The following is a 22,472-nucleotide window of genomic DNA, read 5'->3' as shown; positions in this document are numbered from 1 at the left end:
CTGGCATACTGACTTGTAGCCTACCTTGCAGACCGGCACCATGGCACACCCATGCTGCTGGATGGTGTCAAGTGCGTGGGTGCTGAGCTAGAATACGACTCGGAGCACAGCGACTGGCACGGCTTCGACTGAGGCCCACGCCCTGGCCCGCTTCGGGGCCCCTCAGCCTTAATCTCCACCTCATCCCCCTGAATGCTGCATGACGGTGTGGCTTCCTCATCCTTCCCTGGGGTGGGCATGGGGGGTGTCTAGGGGCCTCCAGCTGGAGCCTCACCATGCCTCACCTCTGCCTTCACTCATGCCACCTCCCTGCCTCTCCTGTGTCCTCCCCTTCCCAGTTCCTCCTTCCTCTCCATGTGCCTCAGTCTCCTTCGGGAAGAAATGGGTTGAGCCCCCAAGGAGGCTATCTGAGGAGGGGTGGGGGAGGGGGAGGACCTAGGGTGGGTTTTATCTGCCCCTCCCTACTGCAAGCCATAGGAGCTCCTGCCAGGGCCTGGGAGAGGGAGCTGGCTCTGATGTCATCCCCATTACTGCTGCTGCTGTCTCATTTAAGCCACCTCTCCTGCCCCCTCTTGCTTTCCCACTGCTGTTCATGGTGAGTAGGAGGGAGGTGCAGTTCCCAGCCCCTGCACCCAGGTGTGTGTTACTTGGTTTTTAAACAACTGGTTGGGATAAACCCTAAAGAAATAAAACTTTCAGTGGATACCAGAGACTGGTGGGAGTTTTGTTCTTCAGGGCCCTGAGAACACCCAATCCTTCGATGATGGGCTCAGGTACAGTTCTGGCTAAGCTCATACTTCTAAGAGGCAAGGGCACTGGCCACTGTGTGGTACCTAGTCCCAAAGAGCTATCTACAGGTGATGCATTTCAGGTCTGGGAATGGTTGCCAAGACAGCTTGGATGGGGAGGGCCTTCTGCCCAGGCAGAGAGAGGTCTTACGGACTGGGGATTGCTGTTTGGGATGCTTCACAAGGAGACAGCAGCACCCTCTTCTGGTCAAGTCCCAGCCACATGCACAGATGAAAGCTTTCTCATTTTTTCTGCAACCCAGGCCCCCTCTACTAACGACTGGGGTCCCCTCTTGTCAGGTAACCAGCATAAATGCTTTATTGTCACTTTATTGTCACCTCAGGCAGGTAGGGGCTGTTGCATGTCCTGGGCGGGCATAATGACACATTGGCAGGGCTGAGACCAGTCCTTAGTGTTCCCTTTGTCTGCCTGGTGCCCCTCCCCCATTTTGTGGCTGGGATAGGGTTCAAGTGGGTCTTTCACAGGTTGCCCTTGGGGCCATCATCTGCCCTGAAGGAAAGCCCACCCCCAGCATGCTACCCCCACATTCCCTCATAAGTGCCTTCACCCTGTGTGCACCTTCTCATTAGCCTGCTATTGCCCTTTCTACAATTAACAGTCATACTTGAGTGGTCAGCACCACACCCAGGGCACCCGTCCCTCCTGTGTCAGCTTCCAGTCGTTTTTGTGTGGCACAGGGCCGCTCCGCCCTACTCCCTGTGTGGGCTGAGCCCTTCAGTCAGTGCAGGGGGCCCAGTCCCGGCAAACCTTCCTTCTGCTGCCCCTCCCGTGTGGCCTAGCCTGGCCTCCTCCGCCTAACTGCACCCCCACCCCCCAATTCGGGCCAAGGCCCAGTCTTCTGGAGCAGTCCGCCTTCGGAGTCACGCGTTCCTGTGGGCGTGCCGACCAAGCCTCCGTGACCCCAGTCCTTGGCAGAGCCCTTGAGCCTTACAGTCAGTGAACCAGGGCTCAGTCCCAAAGCCAGAACCTCTGCACGCGTCTCCCCCGCCCCTCGACCTCCTCCCTCGGGCGGGGTGGGGGGGGAGGGACGCGGGTATCAGAACGAGGATGTTTGTCCGCCGCTGCCACGTCTCCTGCTCGGGGCCAGAGGGCGGGGCCAGACAGAGCGGGGCTGGCGCCGCGCCCGCTCGCCTTCAATTAGAAAGAAAGTCAATGGCAGCACGCACCGAGCGATTGGTGCTGACGTCGACGGCAGTGACCTTAATCTCGGTGTCTCCAAACTGCATGGCAGCACGGATCTCGCGGCGGCCGGGGGGCCCCCCGGCGGCGGGCGCGGGCTCGAGCTCGAGGCTGAGCGCGCCACACTTGCGCACGCCCGGGTCGGTGATGAAGCGCGCGTCCTCGGCGGCGCAGCAGTACAGGTTGATGAGCACGCGCCGCTGGCCCGGGCGCGCGGGGCAGTAGCTGCGACGCACCTCCTCGCCCAGAGCCACCGACTGCTCCGCAGCCACGAAGCGCTCAAAAACGTCGGTGCACCAGCGGCGGCCGTCGCGGACCAGCAGCTTGTCGGGCGGGTGGCGCCCGTCCACGAAGCGGTTGAGCACGCCCACGCCGTAGGTGAGCGGCGAGCGGCGCACCCGCACCACGCCGGGCGCCTGCCCGAACAGCACGGCGCCCTTGAGGATGGTGAGGCCCACGTCGTGCGGGACCACCACGCGCAGGCCGCGAGGACCCAGCGCGGCCTGCACCGCGTGCTGCAGCACGGCTGACTCTGCGAAGCCGCCCACCAAGAACAGCAGCTTCACACCCTGCACCTCTGGCCGAGCTAGCAGCGCCTCTGCGGGACGGGGTGGAGGGGTGGGGGTAAGAAGGAGGAGGGAAGGGGGGGAGAGGGACAGCTCGAGCTGCTGAGGCCACCACTACGCGGCCACTGGCACCTCTTCTCCGCCTGCCTGGCAATTAGAAACTAGCTGTTTCAACTATAAAACGGTTGTCCGGTTTTGATGAAGAAAAACTCTGAGCGCTTTCACTGAGTGCTCTGCCTGCCCAACAATACACCCTTCCCCCGCCATGGAGCACCTGAGAGAATATGCACCTGTTAAACGCCTAGTGCGTGCAAGACATTGAGCTCACACTCTAGATACTTCGGTTCATTTAAATCCCTGTGATAATAGTTTTGGGAGCCTGATACTATATCATCCCATTTTATAAATTGGAAAACGGAGGCACCAGAGGTTATTTAACTTTGCAAGACTACACATCATCCCTCTAGCTCTTAATTCCCAACACACTGACTCCTCCAGGTGTTCCAGATGATTCTAGGTGTCATTCCAGTGTATGGATGTGTGGAGGTTTCCAGGCACTAATAGCAGCAGTTATTCCCGCATCTGGGTGTGTATGTGGGGGTAAATGGAGGACCCAAGCTCAGGCGCTCACCTATGTGTTGGATGATCCCGCTGACTGTGGGCTGAAAAAGCTCGTTCATGGCCTCACAAGACATCCTGAGCATCCCCTGTGACGACCACTTCACGAAGTTCACGCTGCAGATGAAAGGGGCACAGGCGCATGTATCAGGTACCACTGCTGCTCCAGGCCGATGTGCCTGGGACTGACTGCACATGGTGTGCTGTCCCAATCCACACTCTCAGGGGCTCTAGCCAGGGCCTGCTTCTGTTCCAGGCATAAGGTCCCAGGAGAGGGTCCTCCCTGGCACCGTGTGTGTGTGTGTGTGTGTGTGTGTGTGTGTGTGTGCGTCCGCGCGAGCCTGCCTGGAGGGAGGGGAGGAAACACATGCTGGCCCTTTCCCTGGGCCCCTGATTCAGTTGCTCCAGTTGGGGCTGCGCATTCTAGCTGGGCTACCCATGCTCCGCCCCCCCGCGGGGCTGGCTGGAGAGGTGTGCGAGCTGTGCATTAGGCTGACTCCTACTGCCCCCTGCGGCCTACACCCTCCCTTGCAGGGGCGTTCCCCATCCGCACGCCCCGCCTGAGCCCGGGGTCCCCGGGCCCACCTGCTCCTGCGCAGGGCCGTCTCCACGTTGTGGCCTCGCTGCTTGCGGTAGAAGTCGATGAAGGAGAAGGGCAGTGAGATGTTGAGCGCCCCCGCACGGTGAGGGCCTGCCGTGCGTTTGCGGGCTTCGAAGGCTATGGTCAGATCTACCCAGGCTGCTGGCCGTTGCCTTTTGAAGGTGGCAATGAAGTCCGCACCGAAGATACGACCCAGCAGCTGCTCGAAGGCCAGGTCCACGCCCACCGCGCCATAGGGGCCACCTGGGGTGGGGCAGGGGATGAAGGGGACGCCAGTGCAGACACCTCGGCCAGCGGGCGTTGGAGGGCTGGGTATCCAGGGCGCTGCCGGGCTACTCACCCGACGCCTTGTAGAGCTCCTTGAGGGTGCCATGGGGCTGCTCCAGCTGGTGCACGGTCAGGTCCACCGTGCCTCCTCCGCAGTCTGCCACCACGTAGCGGTCTCCTGCAGCGGCAAGCACACTCTCGTGGCCTGTCTTGCACCCTCAGCCCTGCACCTCCTCCTGACCAGCCTCCAGCCCTACCCCAGATCCCGAGTCCAGCTTACGGGGGTGGTGATGTGCAGGTGTGCGAGGCTTCAGGTGCTTGAACCTGAGGCTACCAGGTAGGGGCACAAGGTGTGTGTGGGGGAAATAGTCCAGGGCTCTGCAACTCCATCCGCAGAGAATCCCAGGAAGGAGCGTGAGGGAGGGGCATGGCTGTGAGGGGGGTGAGGGTGCAGGTGACTGTGAAGGGGCTGCCAGGTTAGCTACAGCAGATGTTGGAGGGAGGGGCGGGTGTCTAGGGGCTGGGGCCAACTTCATGAATGTTCCCTTCTCCCATCAGCATGTGAGGTCCCCCTACGGCCCAAAACATATCCCCCCATCTCCCCACCTGCTTGCATCTCTGCCCATAGTTCTCCGACCCCGGACTCCACCAGGAACGTGCGGCTGTGCCGGGACCTTCGCAGCTGCTCACGGGCTGCGGGGTTGAGGGGCAGCAGGACAGCGAGGTTAAAGGAGGCATCTCAGCTACCACACTCAACCCTCATCCTCCCACGAAAGCCCTCCATGAGCACCTGGAGCAGCCAGTGCTCCTGAAAATCTGGTTCTACATCTAAATGGGAGGGGGCAGTGTTGATCCCCAAAGTGTCCAGAGAAACCTGATGGGATGACCTCATGCTCTGTAACCAACAGCTGAGGGGAAGCATTTCTAGCTGCAGGACCAGGGCTCAGGCTGTGGCAAAACCAGGGTTAGGAGAGTTTGAAGGAGCTGTGTGTGCATGCAGGGTAGATCTTGGTGGATCCAAGGAGCACAGGACTTGGAACCTCTCCCTGTCATGCTAAACAGGGTTGACTATAGCTGTCTCAGTGCCTGGTCCTGGCAGAAGGAGCTTGGGGCTGATGGGGGGGTGGGGGGGAGGAATAGCTGATGTGGCAGGAGGGGAGAAGAGGATTCAGTGGTTGTTTAGGGGAAAGCTCCCAAAGACCTCCCCTTTGGCTCAGATTAGCGGCTGACTTCATCCTTTGTCAGGACCCAAGTACCCGTACCAGGGTAGGCTATCGCCGCTAGGTCTAATCCTAACCCTAACCATCTCTCTAACCCGAACCTTCAACATAACCCTAACCCTAGGTCTAATCCTACCCCTAATCATCTCCCTAACCCCCCTAATCTTAACCGCCAAACTAACCCAAACCCTCCGTCTAATCCTAACCTTAGATCGAATCCTAACCCAAAACATCTCCCTAACCCTAACCATCAACATAACCCTAACTCTAGGTATAATCCTAACCCTAACCCTAACCCTAACCCTAGGTCGAACCCTACCCCTAACCATCTTCCTAATCCTAACCCTCAACCTAACTCTAACCCTAGTTCTAATCCGAACTCTAACCATCTACCTAACCCTAACCCTCAACCTAACCCTAACCCTAGGTCGAATCCTACCCCTAACCATCTTCCTAATCGTAACCCTCAACCTAACCCTAACCCTAGTCTAATCCGAACCCTAACCATCTCCTTAACCCTAACCCTCAACATAACCCTAACCCTAGGTCTAATCCTAACCCTAACCATCTCCTAAACCCTAACCCTCAACATAACCCTAACCTTAGGGCTAATCCTAACCCTAACCATCTCCCTAACCCTAACCTTCAACATAACCCTAAACCTCAGTCTAATCCTAACCGTAACCATTTCCCTAACCCTAACCCTCAACATAACCCTAACCCTAGGTCTAATCCTAACCCTAACCATCTCCCTAACCCTAACCCTCAACATAACCCTAACCCTAGGTCTAATCCTAACCATAACCCTCTCCCTAACCCGAACCCTCAATCTAACCCTAACCCTAGGTCTAATCCTAACCCTAATCATCTCCCTAACCCTGATCCTCTCCCTAGCCCTAACCCTAGGTCTAATTCTAACCCTAACCATCTCCCTAACCCTAACCCTAACCCTAGGTCAAATCCTAACCATAATCATCTCCCTAACTATAATCCTCAACCTAACCCTAACCCTATGTCTAATCCTCACCCTAACCATCTCCCAAACCCTAACCCTCAACATAACCCTAACCCTAGGTCTAATCCTAACCCTAACCATCTCCCAAACCCTAACCCTCAGCATAACCCTAACCCTAGGTCTAATCCTACCCCTAACCATCTCCCTAACCCTAACCCTCAACATAACCCTAACCCTAGGTCTAATCCTACCCCTAAACATCTCCCTAACCCTAACCCTCAACCTAACCCTAACCCTAGGTGTAATCCTACCCCTAACCATCTCCCGAACCCTAACCCTCAACCTAACCCTAACCCTAGGTCGAATCCTAACCATAACCATCTTCCTAATCCTAACCCTCAACCTAACTCTAACCCTAGGTCGAATCCTAACCATAACCATAACCATCTCCCTAACAGTAACCCTCAATCTAACCCTAACCCTATGTCTAATCCTAACCCTAACCATCTCCCAAACCCTAACCCTCAATGTAACCCTAACCTTAGGTCTAATCCTAACCCTAACCATCTCCCTAACCCTGATCCTCTCCCTAACCCTAACCCTAGGTCTAATCCTACCCCTAACCATCTCCCTAACCCTAACTACCAACCTAACCCTAACCCTAGGTCTAATTCTAACCCTAACTATCTCCCTAACCCTAACCCTAGGTCAAATCCTAACCATAATGATCTCCCTAACTGTACCCCTCAACCTAACCCTAACCCTAGGTCTAATCCTAACCATAATCATCTCCCTAACCGTAACCCTCAACCTAACCCTAACCCTAGGTCTAATCCTAACCCTAACCATCTCCCTAACCCTAGCCCTCAACATAACCCTAACCCTAGGTCTAATCCTAACCCTAACCATCTCCCTAACCCTAACCCTCAACATAACCCTAACCCTCGGTCTAATCCTAACCCTAACCATCTCCTTAACCCTAACTCTAGGTGAAATCCTAACCCTAACCATTTCCCTAACTATAACCCTAAAACTAACCCTAAGCCTAGGTCCAATCCTAACCCTAACCATCTCCCTAACCTGAACCCTGAACATAACCCTAACCCTAGGTCTAATCCTCACCCTAACCATCTCCCTAACCCGAACCCTCAACCTAACCCTAACCCTAGGTCTAATCCTAACCCCACACTCAGGGCTAGGCTGAGTCCTACCCTCCTCAGACAGAGCTCCCCCAGGGCTAGGAGAAACCTCTGCCTTCAGATTTGGCTCCCCCAGGTCAGAGCTGGGCCTCCTCATTCAGATTGAATTCCAGGTAGGACATTTCTGCCCTCTCAGATTGCCCTTCTCCACAGTAGGGGGCCCTCTCCTTCATGCTGAACATAGTTGAGCCTCTGGTCTCAGTGACCCTGGAGGTGGCTCACCTTGTCGGAAGCTGGAGTCGATTGAGCGGCGCTCACCCAGGCGCCCACTGCCTGGGGCCCGGCTGCTCAGGTCTAGGAGCTGGTGCAGACGCAGCTTGCGACAGTAGACAGAGGCAGCCTCAGGCTCCAGGGCGATGAGTAGTTGCTCTGCATTCTCTCTGGACACCAGGCCGGCCTGGGGATGGGTTGTGGGCAGGGCCAGGAGCTCCATGGGCTGTCATATCTAATATGGCACCCGAGGCAGGCAACTAGGGCCAGTGGGACTCCCACCTCCTCCTCATCACACCCCATCCATGCTGCACGGATTTGGAGCTGCCTCACAGTCACCCTGTGAATGAGCTTGGCCACAGCCAAGAACATCATAGGACTGCCCAGCAGGAAGAGACTCTAGACAGAGTAAAAACCTAGAGCACATGGGATCTGCCCCTCTGAGCTGCCCAATCTGGCCTGGGCTGCAACAAGGTCCCCTTTACAGGAGCAGGGCTGGCTGGGCAGCTGGGCACTGGCGGAGGGTGTTAATGGAGACTATAGCATAGCATGTGTGTGTGTGGAGGGGTGGTGGTGAGCAATGGGCAGACCATCAATCAAAGGAGATGATAAGGGCCCCCTCTGGCTCACTGAACCCTCCTCCTCCATCAAGCTGGTGTCAGACAGTGGCCATAGGCCTCCGCACTCCCAGGAGAACTTTGTTCTTGGGGAATCTAATGTAGGAGGAAGGAAACTCTAACGAGTGAAATTCCAGGCACCAAGACAAGCCAGTTGAGGGGGAAAAAACACTTGGGAGCCGTTACTTCCTGCATCAGGACGGGGGAATCCCTGTGAAAGTCTTTTAGGGTTTTGTGGGATTCCCTGTATTCTGATCAGGTGGGGGATGGGGAGGGGTAGGTATTGAGGCTTCCTGCCCAGGGCCAGCCCTTCCTGAGCTGGCAGCCAGGGAACAGTGTGGGAGGAAGCAGGATGGGTAAACTGGCAGGGGGTGGGGCGCTGTGGCTGGGGGGGTATTTGTTCTGGCTGAGCACAGCCTTGCTTTCATTCTGGTCTTTGCAGCGGGATGCCCACTAGGTTTAGGGTTAGCTTCTTCCAGTGACAACACAGGCACCTGGGGCATGCCTGACCCGTGGGTGTGTGTGTAGGTTGGGGGCCTTGGTATCCTCCAAGGGGTCTACATGCAGCTCTGAGATCCCTTTTGTAGGTTCTAATGTGTCTCCTAAGGCCTCAGGGTCAGGACCAAGTAGAGTCTTGCTCTGGAAGGCTGTGTTCCCTTTTCTACCCCCATTTCTACTAGAGAGGGGGTGCCTGAGCTGCACCTATCCTTTCTCCAGACTTTTGGGTACCTCTTATGGTAGGAAAACCAGCAAATATTGGCCCACATCACCTCCCTTCATGGTTTCATAGTCCTGTTTCCTGTGCTCAAAAACTTACAGTGGGGCCATGGTGGTGGTGGTGTTCTTGAAAATACTGATGCTGGCTGAAGTAGATGTACTCAGTACCCTGCCCAGCTACTGGGAGTGTTGGCTGCTGTTGGCTCACAGCTGCCGCTCTCTCTGGAGAGCTGCCCTCAGCTCAATGGGAACCAGATAAGAGAGGATCCCCCCTCTCCCCAGTAACCAGTGACACACGGGTATGGATGCACAAAAACCTGGCCCCGTTGCTGTGGCCAACGCTGGGGTACAGTTCTCCCTCCAGAGCTCTCCATGGGATCAGGCTGAGGCCAGACTCCAGCTGAGACCACATCCCTGCTCAGCTCTTTCTTTTTCTTGTCCTGCTTCCCTTACCCCCTTTCTCCTGAGAGCCTTTCTTCAGTAGACCAATGCACACGATTCCCCATTCTGGGCTCTGCTTTTAGGAAACCTGGCACGACACAGGCTAAGCTGTGTGGGATGTGCCTCAGCCCTCTTTCCCTACAGTGCTCCCTCCCTCCAGTGGCAACAAAATGACCCGCAGGTAAAGGATGGAGGTCTTCACACAATGAATCTCTGGTCCCAAGGGTGGTGGGGTGAATGAGGGTATGTATGGGGCCATCCCTGGGGCCCTCCCGAGCAACATCCACTGCTCTGCCTGCATGTCCTCACCAGGTAGGCAGCCTCCCGCATGAATTGCTTGGCTGGTTGTTTCCAGATGGCGGGCACCGTCAACACCCAGCGCACAGTGTCCTTCTCTGGCAGTGATGGGCACTGCTCTCTCAGCTCCTGGAGCAGGAGGGGGGAATGAGGTGAACAGCTGACTTGAGTTAGGGGGCTGTCTTCAGCCCTCTATGGGAGCTGGAAGAACTAATCAAGCCTCAGGAAGAGCTTCCCAGCAGAGTTGGAAAAATCCCTAACATTCTCCCTCCACCAATATCTGTATGGTTGATGCAGGTTCTGCCAGACAAGAAGGCAGGGGAGAAGATGACAGTGGCTACCCATCTGATAGGCAAGGGATGGGTTAAGGGGAAAGGATGGGCCTGGGGGTCCCTTGACCACCTTGCAGGGATGGGGCCACAGCACACCTGAAGAGCATGCTCCTTGAAGAATCGCAGGGCATGGGCGAACACCTCCAGGGCAGGCGTTTTCTTTCCATTTACTGCCTCTAGCTGGGTCTTCAAGGTGAGATCCTGTCAGGGACACAGGGCCATAGTTCTGCCCCCATTTCCTGACAACCTGTCTTTTAAAATCACCCCATTCCTGGTGCTTACCTTCCTGGGCATCGTCCCACTCTGGCTCTAATCTTACCTTAGTTTTGTCCCCAGCCCCTCTTTAGCCCTGCCCCTCCTCTAACCCTATCCTCACCCTTAGCCACGCCTTCACCCCTTATTTACTTCCAAGCTCCGCCCTCTTAGCCACTACACGGGGGTCCCTCCTCCCCTTTTAGCATTGCCTACCTTCCATTACCCTCCCCCCCCCCCCCCCCCCCGCTGGCCCCCGCTTCCCAGGCTGGAGCTGGTCCTGAGCCAGAATGTGACTCACAGTGGTGCTGTGGATCTTCATCTTGAACTTCTCGAAGTAGAGCCAGTCCCGTGCCTCCTCAGGGTCTAGATCGTGGTAATAATCACGGGCAGTGTAGCCAAAGCTGTGAAAGGCACCCTCCGGGGTCAGCAGGAGGCAGGTGGGGGTCTTCTGGTGCGCCACACCTGGGTCCCCGCCCTCCCATTTCCTGTGGAGACACAGGGCTATCAGTGGGGTCAGCACCAACCCTCTCTTCGAGGGGTTGAATGATGGCTCTGGGATGAGCTGTGTGCCCTTGGCAGGCCACTTAGCCAACCCCACTTCGAGGGGTTGAATGATGGCTCTGGGATGAGCTGTGTGCCCTTGGCAGGCCACTTAGCCTCCTTAAAATGGGAATAATAATAGTACCTGCCTCTTAGGGTTCTTGTGAAGATGAAGATGGTGCTTGGCATCCAGTTAAATCTCCATGAATGCTGCTCTTGGATCCTCCCTATCCATGGGGCCACAGGATCCATCTGACATTCTCGGTTCCCACTCTCAAGAGGTATACCACTTGACCTCGCTTCCCTGCACCCTTAACAGGCGGCAGCAAGCCATCATCCATCCATCTGCCTGCATCTGGCTTCCTGATGTGTCTCCAGGACCCTAGCAGAGGCCTTCTCCCAGCCAGCTAGTTTGCCCCACTCAAGGCTGTCTTCCAAGGCCAAGCTCCTTCAAGGCATTCATGACATTCCTATCTGACTCACCTCAGCAGCAATACCCCAGCTGACTGCACCTCTGTCAGGTCCCCAAAAACCTGAATGAGATTCCAAGTCCCCCTATCCACAGGCCCATGTGGACCTCCACACAGAACCCCCTGCCCAGTTCTCTGACCTGGAGAATCCTTCCCCTCTTCCTCTGCCTTCCCTGATGCCCTGACCCATCTACGCCAAGCTTGCGACTGTGGCCCTTTGGGGAAGGAACTGGGAATCCAGGCAGAATGTGCACATGCTTAGAGGTGTGAAAGAACAGGAGAACTAACTGTAGGTTAGCTCAATATGCAGCAGGAGGAAATACAGGAGTGCTGAGGTCAGCTGAAAAAGAACTCTAAATGCCATATCAGAATTCCATTTTGGTGAGGTTTACGTTGGGGAGTGAAGCAGCATGACCACATTTGCCTTTAGAAAGGCCACTCGGCCTCATATAGCAATAGACTGGAGGGGAGGGAAGATGGAGAAGAAAAACTATCCAGCCGTGGAGAGAAGTGGATAGGTACTCCAGAGACATTAGGGAGACAGGAATAATGGGCCTTGGTGGCTGGTGGGGTGAGGAGGGCTTGAGAGGAGGCCAATGACTTCCTATGACTGTCACCTCCACAGGTGACAGTGTCCCTTCATGTGTCCTTGGCTCCAGCATGGGGCCAAGCATGGCCTCAGCTGCTGTGTGCTGACTCCTAGGGGGCTGTAAATGCTCAGAGCCTTTGTGGCTTCATGTGGATGTGGAGGGAGCAGAGAAAGGGGAATGACAGTCCAGGCTCATGAAGGCCAAGTCCTTGTATCTTTAGAGCAGTGATCTTCCTATTTGTCTCTCCATCCACCTTTCCATCCAGCCTCCTGGGCCCTGGGAAAGCCTCTTGGTCCCCCATTCCAGCCAGGGTTGAAAGCTTTGGGGGTCTTCTATTGCTCCACCTATTGGCTGCAGCCCCACTAAGATACACTCTAAGGATCAGGGTCTGCAGGTCTGGAGGGAAGGTTCAAAGAAATGTTTTGTTCAAATAAAATCAACAACAGAATGGATTTTTTGAACATCTCTTTCATAACAACTGTGCGACTTGTGTCAACTTGGTTAACCCTCTAATCCTTCATGTCCTTGTTGTTTTTTAAATATGCTTTTACTGATTTTTAGAAAAAGAGGAAGGGAGAGGGAGAGACGGATAGAAACAGCAATGAGAAAGATACATCAATTGGCTGCCTCCTGCATGCCCCCTACTGTGGGCATGGACCTTGACTGGTGATCTCTTAGTGCATGGGTCAATGCTTAACCACTGAGCCACACCAGCCAAGCCTTGTTTTTCATGAGATGTTGGACCTAGGAATGTGCCTCTAGGAATCTACTCCATAGAAATCCCAGCACGAGTTTTCTAGGAAGGAGATTCACTGCAGCATTTTTTATAATAGTGAAAAATTAGAGAACCTCTCCTCCCCAAAAAAACTATCAGTAGCAGAATGGATAAATTATGACAGCCATACTGTGGACTACTATGCAGCTGTTAAAAGAAAGTGGTAGCTCTACATATCGACAGCAAATGTCTACAAAATAGTGTTTAACATTTAAAATAAGGCAAACTGGCCCTGGCCTGTGAGGCTCGGTTGGTTGGGTGTCGTCCCCTGCACCAAAAGGATGCTTGTTCGATTCCAGTCAGGGCACATGCCTGGGCTGTGGGCTTGACGCTTGGTAGGGGACATGCAGGAGGCAGCCGATGGATGTTATGCTCTCACATCAAAGTTTCTCTCTCAAATCAATAAAAAAATAAGGCAAATTGTATAATATCCCACTTTTATTTTAAAACACACACACACATATATACATATATGTGTGTATGTGTTTGTAAACAAGTATATACACATACACATATATGCGTATGTGTTTTTAAACAAGCCCAGATATTTGTGTACTTTACCTGTTTGTTTGTTATATCTCAATAAAATGTTTAAAAATTAAAAATAGAGCCCAGCCTGGCCGGTGGGGCTCAGTGGTTGAGCGTCAACCTATGAACCTGGAGGTCACTCTTCTGTTCTCTGTCAGGGAACATGCCCTGGTTGCAGGCCCCATCCCCAGCAAGGGGCGTGCAAGAGGCAGCAGATGGATAGTTCTCTCTCATCATTGATGTTTCTCTCTCTCTCCCTTCCTCTCTCTGAAATAAATAAAAAACATAAAAAAATAAAAAATAGAGCCTGACATTTCCTGCAGAGGGCAGAAAGCTGCTCCAATAGAGGCTGGGAGCCCAGGCCTGCGGCCATCCTCCAACCTTTTACTCCAGAAGGGAGCCCAGACTTTGAGTGGAAGGAGCTCTGAGGGTACCCCATGTCTCCTCAGTGATAGTACTTCTGGGACCAGGCCCAATCCAGAGTGTGAGGATGCCCGTCCCATCCCCATCTCCCAGGCCAGCAGCCCTCACCTCATCATGTGGATGGCCTCAGGGTCACTGGCAAAGCTGAAGGCATAGCCACTGGAAGTGGTACCGAAGTCGATGGCCACCACCACAGAGAAGGAGGCCTGCTGGGGAGCTCGGGCCTCAGGCTTCTGCAAGTGCAAGACCTAGATTTAGGGAGCAGCCCATGGGCCAGGCTGACTGGACATGGGAGCCCCACCTTCCCCTGGCTGTGGTCCAGCCCAGCCCTGGTTCACCTCTACCCACCAGCCTCCCTGGGCTCCCCTCCATTCCCAGACTCCAGGCTAATCCCTGGAGATGCCAACTGCCCCTCAGATAGCCCTGTGCAACTTTTAGCTCAAGCTCCTGCTTTCCCACTTCTGGTTCTCTGCCCACCTTCTGTTTGCACTGCCTTAGCCCCACCCCTATCTCACACCATGTCACAGCCCAGGCCCAGCTGGGAGCAATCACATTCCTCCTGGCAGCTTCATAGCACATGGACCTGTGTATATTTGACTCTGTTGCTCTTTGTGGCCACAGTGACACAACAAGACTGTTGGTTTTGTGGCAGAGGAGAGAGGCCCCATGCATATTTCCAGAATGGCCCCTGCCTTCTCCTAGGCCAGGCCTGGGTTGCCTGGCAACAAAGGGGTCCCCAGGCTGGATAACAAAGGTGAGGCCATCTGGGGTGGGATGACCCAGGGAGCTTGGGGGAGGGCTATGTCCTGGATACTTCAAGCTAGTAATTTCCAAACTATGTATTTTTTATCAATGTGTCCCTCTTCCCCAGGTGGGGCTATTGCTGACAGGAAGGGGAGTAACTCTGGAAAGGCCAGTGCAGACCTTGAAAAACTACATGCTCAGAAATAGACCTGCCCCAGGCAGGCTAGCTACAGTGGCCCCTGGATGTCAGCTTGAAGGGGGATATTTGGGTGTTAGTATGTGGTGCTCACTTCAGTAGAACTGTTCCCCCACGGTCCAAGGTTAACTAGGGTTAACCCTTCTGCACAAAGCATGGCTGGAGTGTGCTGGGGCAGGGAGCACAGTGGCACCCCCAGCCCAGCCCAGGCCCTTCCAGAGCTGTGTGAGATACCAGGTCATGCTCTCTGGAGCACCAGTCCCCTCCACACCACCCAGGCCACCCACCACGCAGATCCCCACTCCAGGCTTACTGGAGACTGTGAGGGTGTGAGGGGGGCAATGCCACAGCTTTCCTGAGTCCTTGGGGAGCCGGGCGGGCTGGGAACGGGGGACCGCTCTGGGCTGGAGCCTGAAAAGAGAGGGTAAGTCATTCTGGCACAATGAGGGTAGGGGGCTGGTGGCTAGGCCCAGGCCTGGGAGGTTCTCCCATCAGTCCTTGGTGGGCCAATGCAAGGATGCCTGCTGAGGAAGGGGGACTGGGTGGGAGGGGAGGAAGGACGAGACTAAGGCAGGGAAAACTGAGGCAGGAGCAAGCTGAAGGCTTATTATCAGTTAGAGGTGACCTTCTGTGGAAGATGACCCATGCCTCACCTGAGGACTCCCTCAGCACCTCTCAGACACAGTGCGGGAAGGGAGAGACAAAGCAGCATTGTGGGAGTGGGGGAGACTGAGTTCAGAGATAGGAGAGCAGAAGAGATGGGGTGGGTGAGCTCCTGCCTGGGGTGGGGTGGAAGGTGGAGAAACCAGAAAAGGTGGGGGAACTACAGACCTAACTGTTCCCCTCCCCCTAGAGTTCAGCCACATGGTTCTAATCAGAACCTGAGGGAGCAGCCCCCCTCTACTCCCCCTCAAGGGCCAAGGATAGTCCCAGCTGGCTGCCTGGTGAGAATCAAGGCAGGGCAGCACCTCCCCAGCCCAACCCTGAGCTGAAGGTGTCCATAAAAGTAGGAAGTGAATCCCAAGCCCCCCCAATCCCATCCCAACACACATACACCCGGAGCCAGCAGTGGGGCAAATGAGGCCCCACTGAGACTCTCTCGAAGGCCCAGGACTGAGCTGGACCTTCAGTGGGAGGAAGCAGCACAGCCCCCAGAAGGCAACCCAAAGCCTGTCTTGGAGGCTCTGCCTGGTTAGACATCCCCCAGGTGTGGGCTGTGGCCTGTCACCATCACACTGGGCGTTGCTAAGGACCCCTGTGAAGAGGACTGGGACTGCCCTGGGATGCATGAATGGGGAGGCGGAGGCTGACAGGGTCTGGCATGAAGACCCAGGACAAAGCAAACTGGTATGTCTGGCTTCAGGCTGAGCCAGGGCCTGTGCTCCCTCAAGGGATGCCCTGGCGTGTGGCCCTGACAGCTCCCAGCCCTTCCTGGCCTTGGGGTATCCTGGGAACATATGTGGGGGCAGGAAATGAGGGGGACTCTAGAAAGTGTCTGGACAGGGCTGGAGTCTGTCAAGGGGTGCTGGAGAGGCAGGGGCATGGTGGTCACACCCTCAGGGCTCCCTTTTCTCGGGCAGCCAGCATGGACTTAGGCCCTTCCACCAGCTCTAGCTTGAAGGGCCAAGTTACTGTGTGGCTTGAGCCTGGGAATGGAGGCAGGAAGGAAGGCCCAGCCCACCAGGTCTTTGTGAGTGGACTTCCTGAGGGGTGTCCCTCCTGCCTCCTGGCCTCCCACTCCTGTAGAGAGGCCACAGGCAGATACATACACACACACACACACACAGAATTCTGCACACACAGATCTACGTGCAGATACACACTCTCACACAGGCCCTGTGCACAGAGATCTGCCCATAGGCAGACAGACAGACATATACACGAACACCAGGTCTTGTGCACACAGACCCTGCACAAAACATGAACATGCATACAGTCATTTGCACACAGAACTGCTCTGCACACACACACTAGTAGACATGTAGGGGGTCCCATGAACAGACATGTGCTGTGCACACTTGTGTATGATGGACGTGTGTGCAAACACACACACTTACATACACAGTCCTGTGTGCACCAACCCTCCTTACACCACACACATACACTCTCAGGAACTTCTGGGAGAGGCACCCCTGTACAGACTAGGGCAAGTGGAGTGGTGAGTGGGGGCAGAGGTGAGGGGGTTCTTACCAATGTACAGCCCCTGCAGGCCCAGCTCCGGGACAGCCAGCATCTTTGCAGGCCCTGAGGCTGTGAACAGGAACAGACATGCAGAATCGCATTTATTTGTTCCTTTGTTCCCTCACTGAAGGCTTATTTGTTTTATTTATTTACTTTTGGCTGGAGTCTTTTGAAGTAAATCCCAGACATCTGTTGTTTCACCTATAAATTCTTCGATCTGTCTCTCCAACAGATAAAGACTTTAAAAAACATTGCCACAACACCATTATCATGTGTAACAAAATTAATTCCTTAATCTCATCAAATGCTCAGTCTCACAATCCCAGCTTGTCTCTAAAAGATCTTTTTAACAGTTGTTTTGTTGGAATCAGAATGCTCCTAAATGTTTTTGGTGCCCACTCTGTGCCAGGTGCTGGGGGACATCAGGGACCCAGGGGCCCACAAACTGGGGGGAAACTGGTTATAATCAGATAATCACCCAAGTGGATTTAAGATTACAAATGATGCTGTCAAGGTCACAGCTGGATACAAGTGAGGCAAAGGGAAGCATGATAAGGCTGGAGAGAGGGGCTGGGCAGGCCTTCGTAGACCCTATTTTAGATTTGGTTTTACATGAAGGGCAACAGCAAATCTTGAAAGGTTTGAAGTGGGAGAGTGGAGGTGGGGGCATGAATAAGTCTGTATTTTTAAAAACCTCTCAGGCTGTATGAGGAGTGTGGATTACAGTGGGACAGTATGGACGCAGAAGCCCAATCAGGGCTCCAGGCGACAGATGATGGTCATGGCTGAGTATCTTCAAACAGAAGTGGAGACACTTAAGTTAGAGGTTAAAACCAACAGGGCTTATGGGGGATGGCTGGATTGGATATGGGGATTTGGAAGAAGTTGTCAAGGGTGACACTATCTGATTCAAACTAGCAGATGGGTGGTGAGATGGAGAACACTGGAGATGGGCAGGCTCGCAGGAGGAAAAGGGCAGTGCTCTGGGTGCAGTTCTGAAACTCCTGAGGGAACAGCCCAAGGAGCCAGAGGATATATGTTCTAGAGGTCAGGGAGAAGCTGAGGTGGAGGTGTGCATTTGGGGGCCATTGACAGAGAGCAGAGTGGGGGAAGGGAAGGGAACCTGCTCATAAAGGCTGACTCCAGAAAGGTGGGCTGGCCAAGGAGACCAAGATGCCTGCTATGGTTCAACGCCGACCTCAGCTATCAGATGGAAACACCTGTTGGAATGGCTCAGGGCCACATTTTGGTGGAATGACGGAGAAGGGGTAGGAGTCAGGTAAGCCGAGACAAGGAGAGAGCAGAGGGTAAGTGGCTGGAGCTAGCACTTCCAGAAAGGTGGTTGAGATCAGGAGCTGAATGTTAGACATGGGACAGGTTCAGAAACTCACCAGGGCAGAAAGCCCCAGATGCCTAGCAAGGGGAAAACTGGGAAAACAAGAACCTTGTCCCCAGGGGAACCTACCCTCCTCTAGCATATCTCTAGTCATGAGGTTTAGAGCCCCTGAGTGGTTCCTCCCTAAAGATAACATCTAGACCTCAGTTGTATTTCAGTTCCAGGTCCAGATAAGCAACAAAACAAGAGAAGTGGTGCAGTGGCTGCCTCAGGACCAGCTACATTGACTAGTGACCCCCAACCCTGGCACTGACCAACCAGTGGAGACCAGGACCCTGAAAGAGCACACCTGGAAAGCTGATGAATATTCTGTTAAGACCCTCCCCTGAGACCTCCCCTAAGATTTCCACCAGCAAGAGACAGATAAATATGCTCAGGACAAAGGACGCAGCTCGAGCACCCCCTCCCCAGGGGAGCATGCCAGCAGCATTCCCTTCCCCCTTCTTCCCTCTAAGGGGCCCCGTGAAACTTGCAACCAGGGGAACAATGGGCAGCAGCAGCTTGTCCCGGGCTTACTCCCTGAACCTGTCTCCAAGGCCCCCTTTTCTCTGACTTCTCAGTGAGCCAAAGCAGCCCAGCCTAGGTTCTCCTGCTGCTTCTTTTATGCTAAGCCCTTCCTTGTTTCACCGTCCTAAGTATATTTTTGTTGCCATCATGAAACCAGTACCCTTTGGCTCAGTGTTGTGTAGCCCATCCCTTTGGATATCCCCATTCCCTTTTCCTTAAATTAATTCAATTTTTCTTTATTCACCATCTGAGATGGCTATTTAGCCTGCCTGCACACCACTGACTTTAACCTTTCACTGATGTATGGGCAATACCTGGAGGAACATAAAGTTTGAGGAGAGCTGTCCAGAGCCCACTCCCTCTCTATAGCCAGCAGCCTGGTCAGGAAGTTTTCTAACAGAACATCAACAGACACAGAGTTGGGCCCTATCACCCCTCCCCCCCACACACATACATTTTTGTTCATGTACAGTTCCCACATCTCAGCCCTGTCATGCACAGACACTCAGACATGTCTAGGATACTCCCCCATGGCCAGCACCATGGAAATTTCCAGACACACTCAATTCTGCTATCAATGAAGGTGCACAGTTGGATGCCCAGGAATCAGAATCAGGGGGATGCCTGGCAGGGTATCGCTCAGCGGTTGAGTGCTGACCTAGGATCCAGGAAATTGCAGTTCGATTACTTGTCCAGGCACATGCCTGGGTTGTGGGCTCAATCCCCAGTTGGGGGTGTGCAGGAGGCAGCTGATCAATGACTCTCTCACTATTGATGTTTCTATCTATCTCTCTCTCCCTCTCCCTTCCTCTCTCTCTGAAATCAATAAAGATATATTTAAAAAAAGAAGAATGGGGGGAAATATAGGGGGCTAGTCATGGGCACTCATAGAGCAGCTGGGTGATGCTGGGAAAAGGGAAAGCACATAGACAAGGTAGGTACAGGCCTTGGGAGCCAGGCACAGGAGCCCATTGAGGGTGAAGGAGTGAGGTGCTGGAGCTGGTTCCCACCAGCTGGCGAAAGCTGATTCTCTACATCTCTTCCCAATTCCGCATTCATTCACATCACATTGGTAGCCATGGTGTGAGCATTTACACCACAGAAATTGGCAAACACTACAAATTAGGGTTTTCTCCCTTTTGGAGAGTTGACTGTAAAATATTTACTAGCACACATTGGATCAAGGCCACAAGAGAGAAGCTGGCAGCCCTATTTGGACATTGTTTCGATTCTTCAGCAAAAACTTATTGAGCATTTCTTTGTGCCAGGTTCTGAGCTAAGTGCTGGGGAAACACTTTGTTGAATGAATGGATGGATTTTCTGGACCAAGGGTTTTGTATCTGGAGGAGAAATAATTTAGGACCGCCAGGAAAAAAGAGTCAGAAGTCGTCCCTCTAAGCTGGATTCCACATCCAATTTGGGTACCTATAATCTCCCCAGCTGTCTGAAGCTGGTCCAGTTACCTCCCATCTCTGTGTGTGTGATTCACTGAGTGCCCTACACTGGCGTCTCAGGGCTGGCAAGGGCCTATTATGGCACCTGGCTGGACTGCATCCTGTTGCCTTTCTGTGCCCCAGTGCCTTTCCTGCAAAATGGATCACACAGGGGGCTTGTGAGGATCAAGTTCAGGTAAAAAAGGTGGTTGACAAAAGGCAGAGAGTTAGACAGACCTGAGTAGTAATCTTTCCCTTCATGCTGTAGATTCTGAATTTTCTCTTTAGAAGATTTGGGTCTTATTGAGAGTTTACTCTAGTCAATCTTCCTTCTTTAGGGAGGGAAGGAAGAATGGAATCAATTTGTGTTAAAGAAGGAGGATCCTGCTGATTTCTTGAGAGGTGGAGGCAGAAGGGGTGGCAGCACCATCTGTCTTCGGGACACCCGCACATCATGCGCACACACTCAGAAACATTTAAGGAGAATGTTGACCAGGGGGCTCAGGACAACCTCAGCTCCTAAAAGCTATGTCTGGGCAGGCAGAGTCTACGGCTGGAAATGAGGTGAGGTAGACCCTGCCCCAGGGGCCCACTAATTTCAGACTGCTGATAATTGGGTGGGGCAGTTTGATTTACGCAGAAAGTAACTTCATTTCCTGACTACAAGCCCAGGCTAAACTCTGGCCCCAATCTGACCCTTACCCTACCCACAGACACAGATCCTTAACCCTGCCCATGGACTGATGACCCCTAGACCTTGACCTCATACCAACCTCTAATCTTCAGCTTCACCATGACTCCTGGCACTGACTTTTATCCAACAGGCATGATTTATTAGTCATTAGGGATTAGGACAGGGTGTGGCTGAGTAGGGACTCGAAACTGGAGACTCCCATCCTAGAGTGTCCCACAGAACCACAAGGCTTAGGACTTCTTGCCTGATGGAGAGAATTCTCTCAGGATCTATTCGTGGGGTGGGGGTGTCAAGGCTGGATACTTATGCCCCCCAGAGTACTGGAGGTATGCTATGCTGCTGGATTTCAGGGCTCCACACATACCTGTCCTCTGCCCGTGAGGACAGAGCCCACCCAGCTCTTTACAGCTCTCCCTTCTCCCCCACAGGTTCCAGCTTCTCCCACCCACTGCTCTCTGCTCAGCATCCTGCCGGCCCTTTAATGGAACAGGGCTGGACTCTCTCCACAGGCAAAGTGAGGCCACAGGCATTTCTCTTAAGCCAGAGATTGGGCCAACCAGGGCCCAAGGGGCCTATCAGAAACCCCAAAGGGCTGCTTCAGTATGTCTCTGGAGAGGAGCCCTCCAGGAGAAGGACTAGTGGGAGGCTCCTTCTGAGCTGGGGCAGGGGTGACAGAATTGGCCTCTTGGGGCCCCTTCTGTTCTCAACTTTTCTTTCCATACATCCTGCCCCACCCCGGTGGGTCCTCATCATGGGAGCAGCCAGTTCACAAACAACCTCTGTCCCACAGAGCCCAGGCCCTGAGCCCCTCCCATCCTCTGCCCACCAGTCCCGGATCACCTCCCTAACGGGTCACCTCCCTCCCTGACCGTCTGGGGCTCCGGGCTGCCTTTGCTCTCGCTGGGAGTCCATATTTCAGAGCTCCCTCTCAGTCTCTCTTCCCCACACAAGCTTGCTTCCTAGACAGGCTCCACCGCCCTGCAGGGAGCCCAGACCCCAGCCCACCTGGACGGGGAACTAGCCTCACACAGAGAAGCCAGAGCGCCCTGCTCAGGAGGCCCGTCCGCAGTCTGGAACTGTGGCACCCTGGTCACCCAGCCACTCTGAACTTCTGGGGCCACAGGCCCTGGGACCGCCCTCCTCTCCCCTACACTTAACCCCCAGGTTTCTACCTCAGGTCTAGGTACCGTGCGCTCCACAAACTGGCCCCCTGGAGCAGCGCCCAGCCCCACCCCAGCCCCCAGCCCCCAGCCCCACCCCAGCCCCAGCCCCCAGCCCCCAGCCCCAGCCCCCAGCCCCCAGCCCCACCCCAGCCCCCAGCCCCCAGCCCCCAGCCCCACCCCAGCCCCCAGCCCCCAGCCCCACCCCAGCCCCCAGCCCCCAGCAGGGAGTCTCTCTGGCCCCTCATTATCAGCAGAGCGCGTGTGGGGTCCCAAAGCCCCAAAGGCTGGATGGGCGCCCACAGTCACAGCCCCGCTGGGAAGAGGGGCTTGCAGAGCTGTCCCCAACCCGGCCCCACAGGCTCAGGAAGTCTGTGGTGGGGTCTCGGCCAACGGCCCAGGACGGGATAGCCCCGGACGGGACGGCCACCCCGTGCGCCCTGCTCCCCTCCGGGCGCCCTCCAGGCCCCGTCCCGGAACTCACCTCCTCCCTGCCCGCAGCGCGGTGTCCGTCCCGCCGCCTCGACCGCGGCCCCGCAGCCTGTGGCAGC

At 54.7% G+C, this 22,472-nt stretch overlaps 2 protein-coding genes across 2 annotated transcripts in view; one reads left to right on the top strand and one right to left on the bottom strand.

The window, feature by feature from the left end:
• Positions 1-698, top strand: part of ADISSP (adipose secreted signaling protein) — a 12,618-nt gene extending 11,920 nt beyond the window's left edge. Inside the window, exon 6 of the mRNA XM_016212078.2 lies at positions 32-698. Within this exon, the coding sequence (XP_016067564.1) occupies positions 32-132 (101 nt within the window). The 3' untranslated portion in view covers positions 133-698. The remainder of the gene's footprint in view (positions 1-31) is intronic.
• On the bottom strand, positions 343-22,472 carry HSPA12B (heat shock protein family A (Hsp70) member 12B). Its single transcript, XM_016211942.2, has 13 exons — positions 22,406-22,472; positions 16,741-16,800; positions 14,864-14,961; positions 13,719-13,843; positions 10,583-10,769; positions 10,126-10,230; positions 9,710-9,826; positions 7,638-7,812; positions 4,648-4,734; positions 4,115-4,219; positions 3,759-4,017; positions 3,187-3,290; positions 343-2,587 (listed from the first exon to the last, which is right to left on the bottom strand). Exons 2-13 carry the CDS (start codon positions 16,781-16,783, stop codon positions 1,944-1,946), a joined length of 2,049 nt encoding a protein of 682 aa, XP_016067428.2. The 5' UTR covers positions 16,784-16,800; positions 22,406-22,472; the 3' UTR covers positions 343-1,943.

This window comes from Miniopterus natalensis, chromosome 7 (genome assembly GCF_054644295.1).
Source record: "Miniopterus natalensis isolate mMinNat1 chromosome 7, mMinNat1.hap1, whole genome shotgun sequence".
In the NCBI taxonomy this organism is placed as follows: domain Eukaryota; kingdom Metazoa; phylum Chordata; class Mammalia; order Chiroptera; family Miniopteridae; genus Miniopterus; species Miniopterus natalensis.
This window is presented reverse-complemented; position numbering and strand designations above follow the sequence as displayed.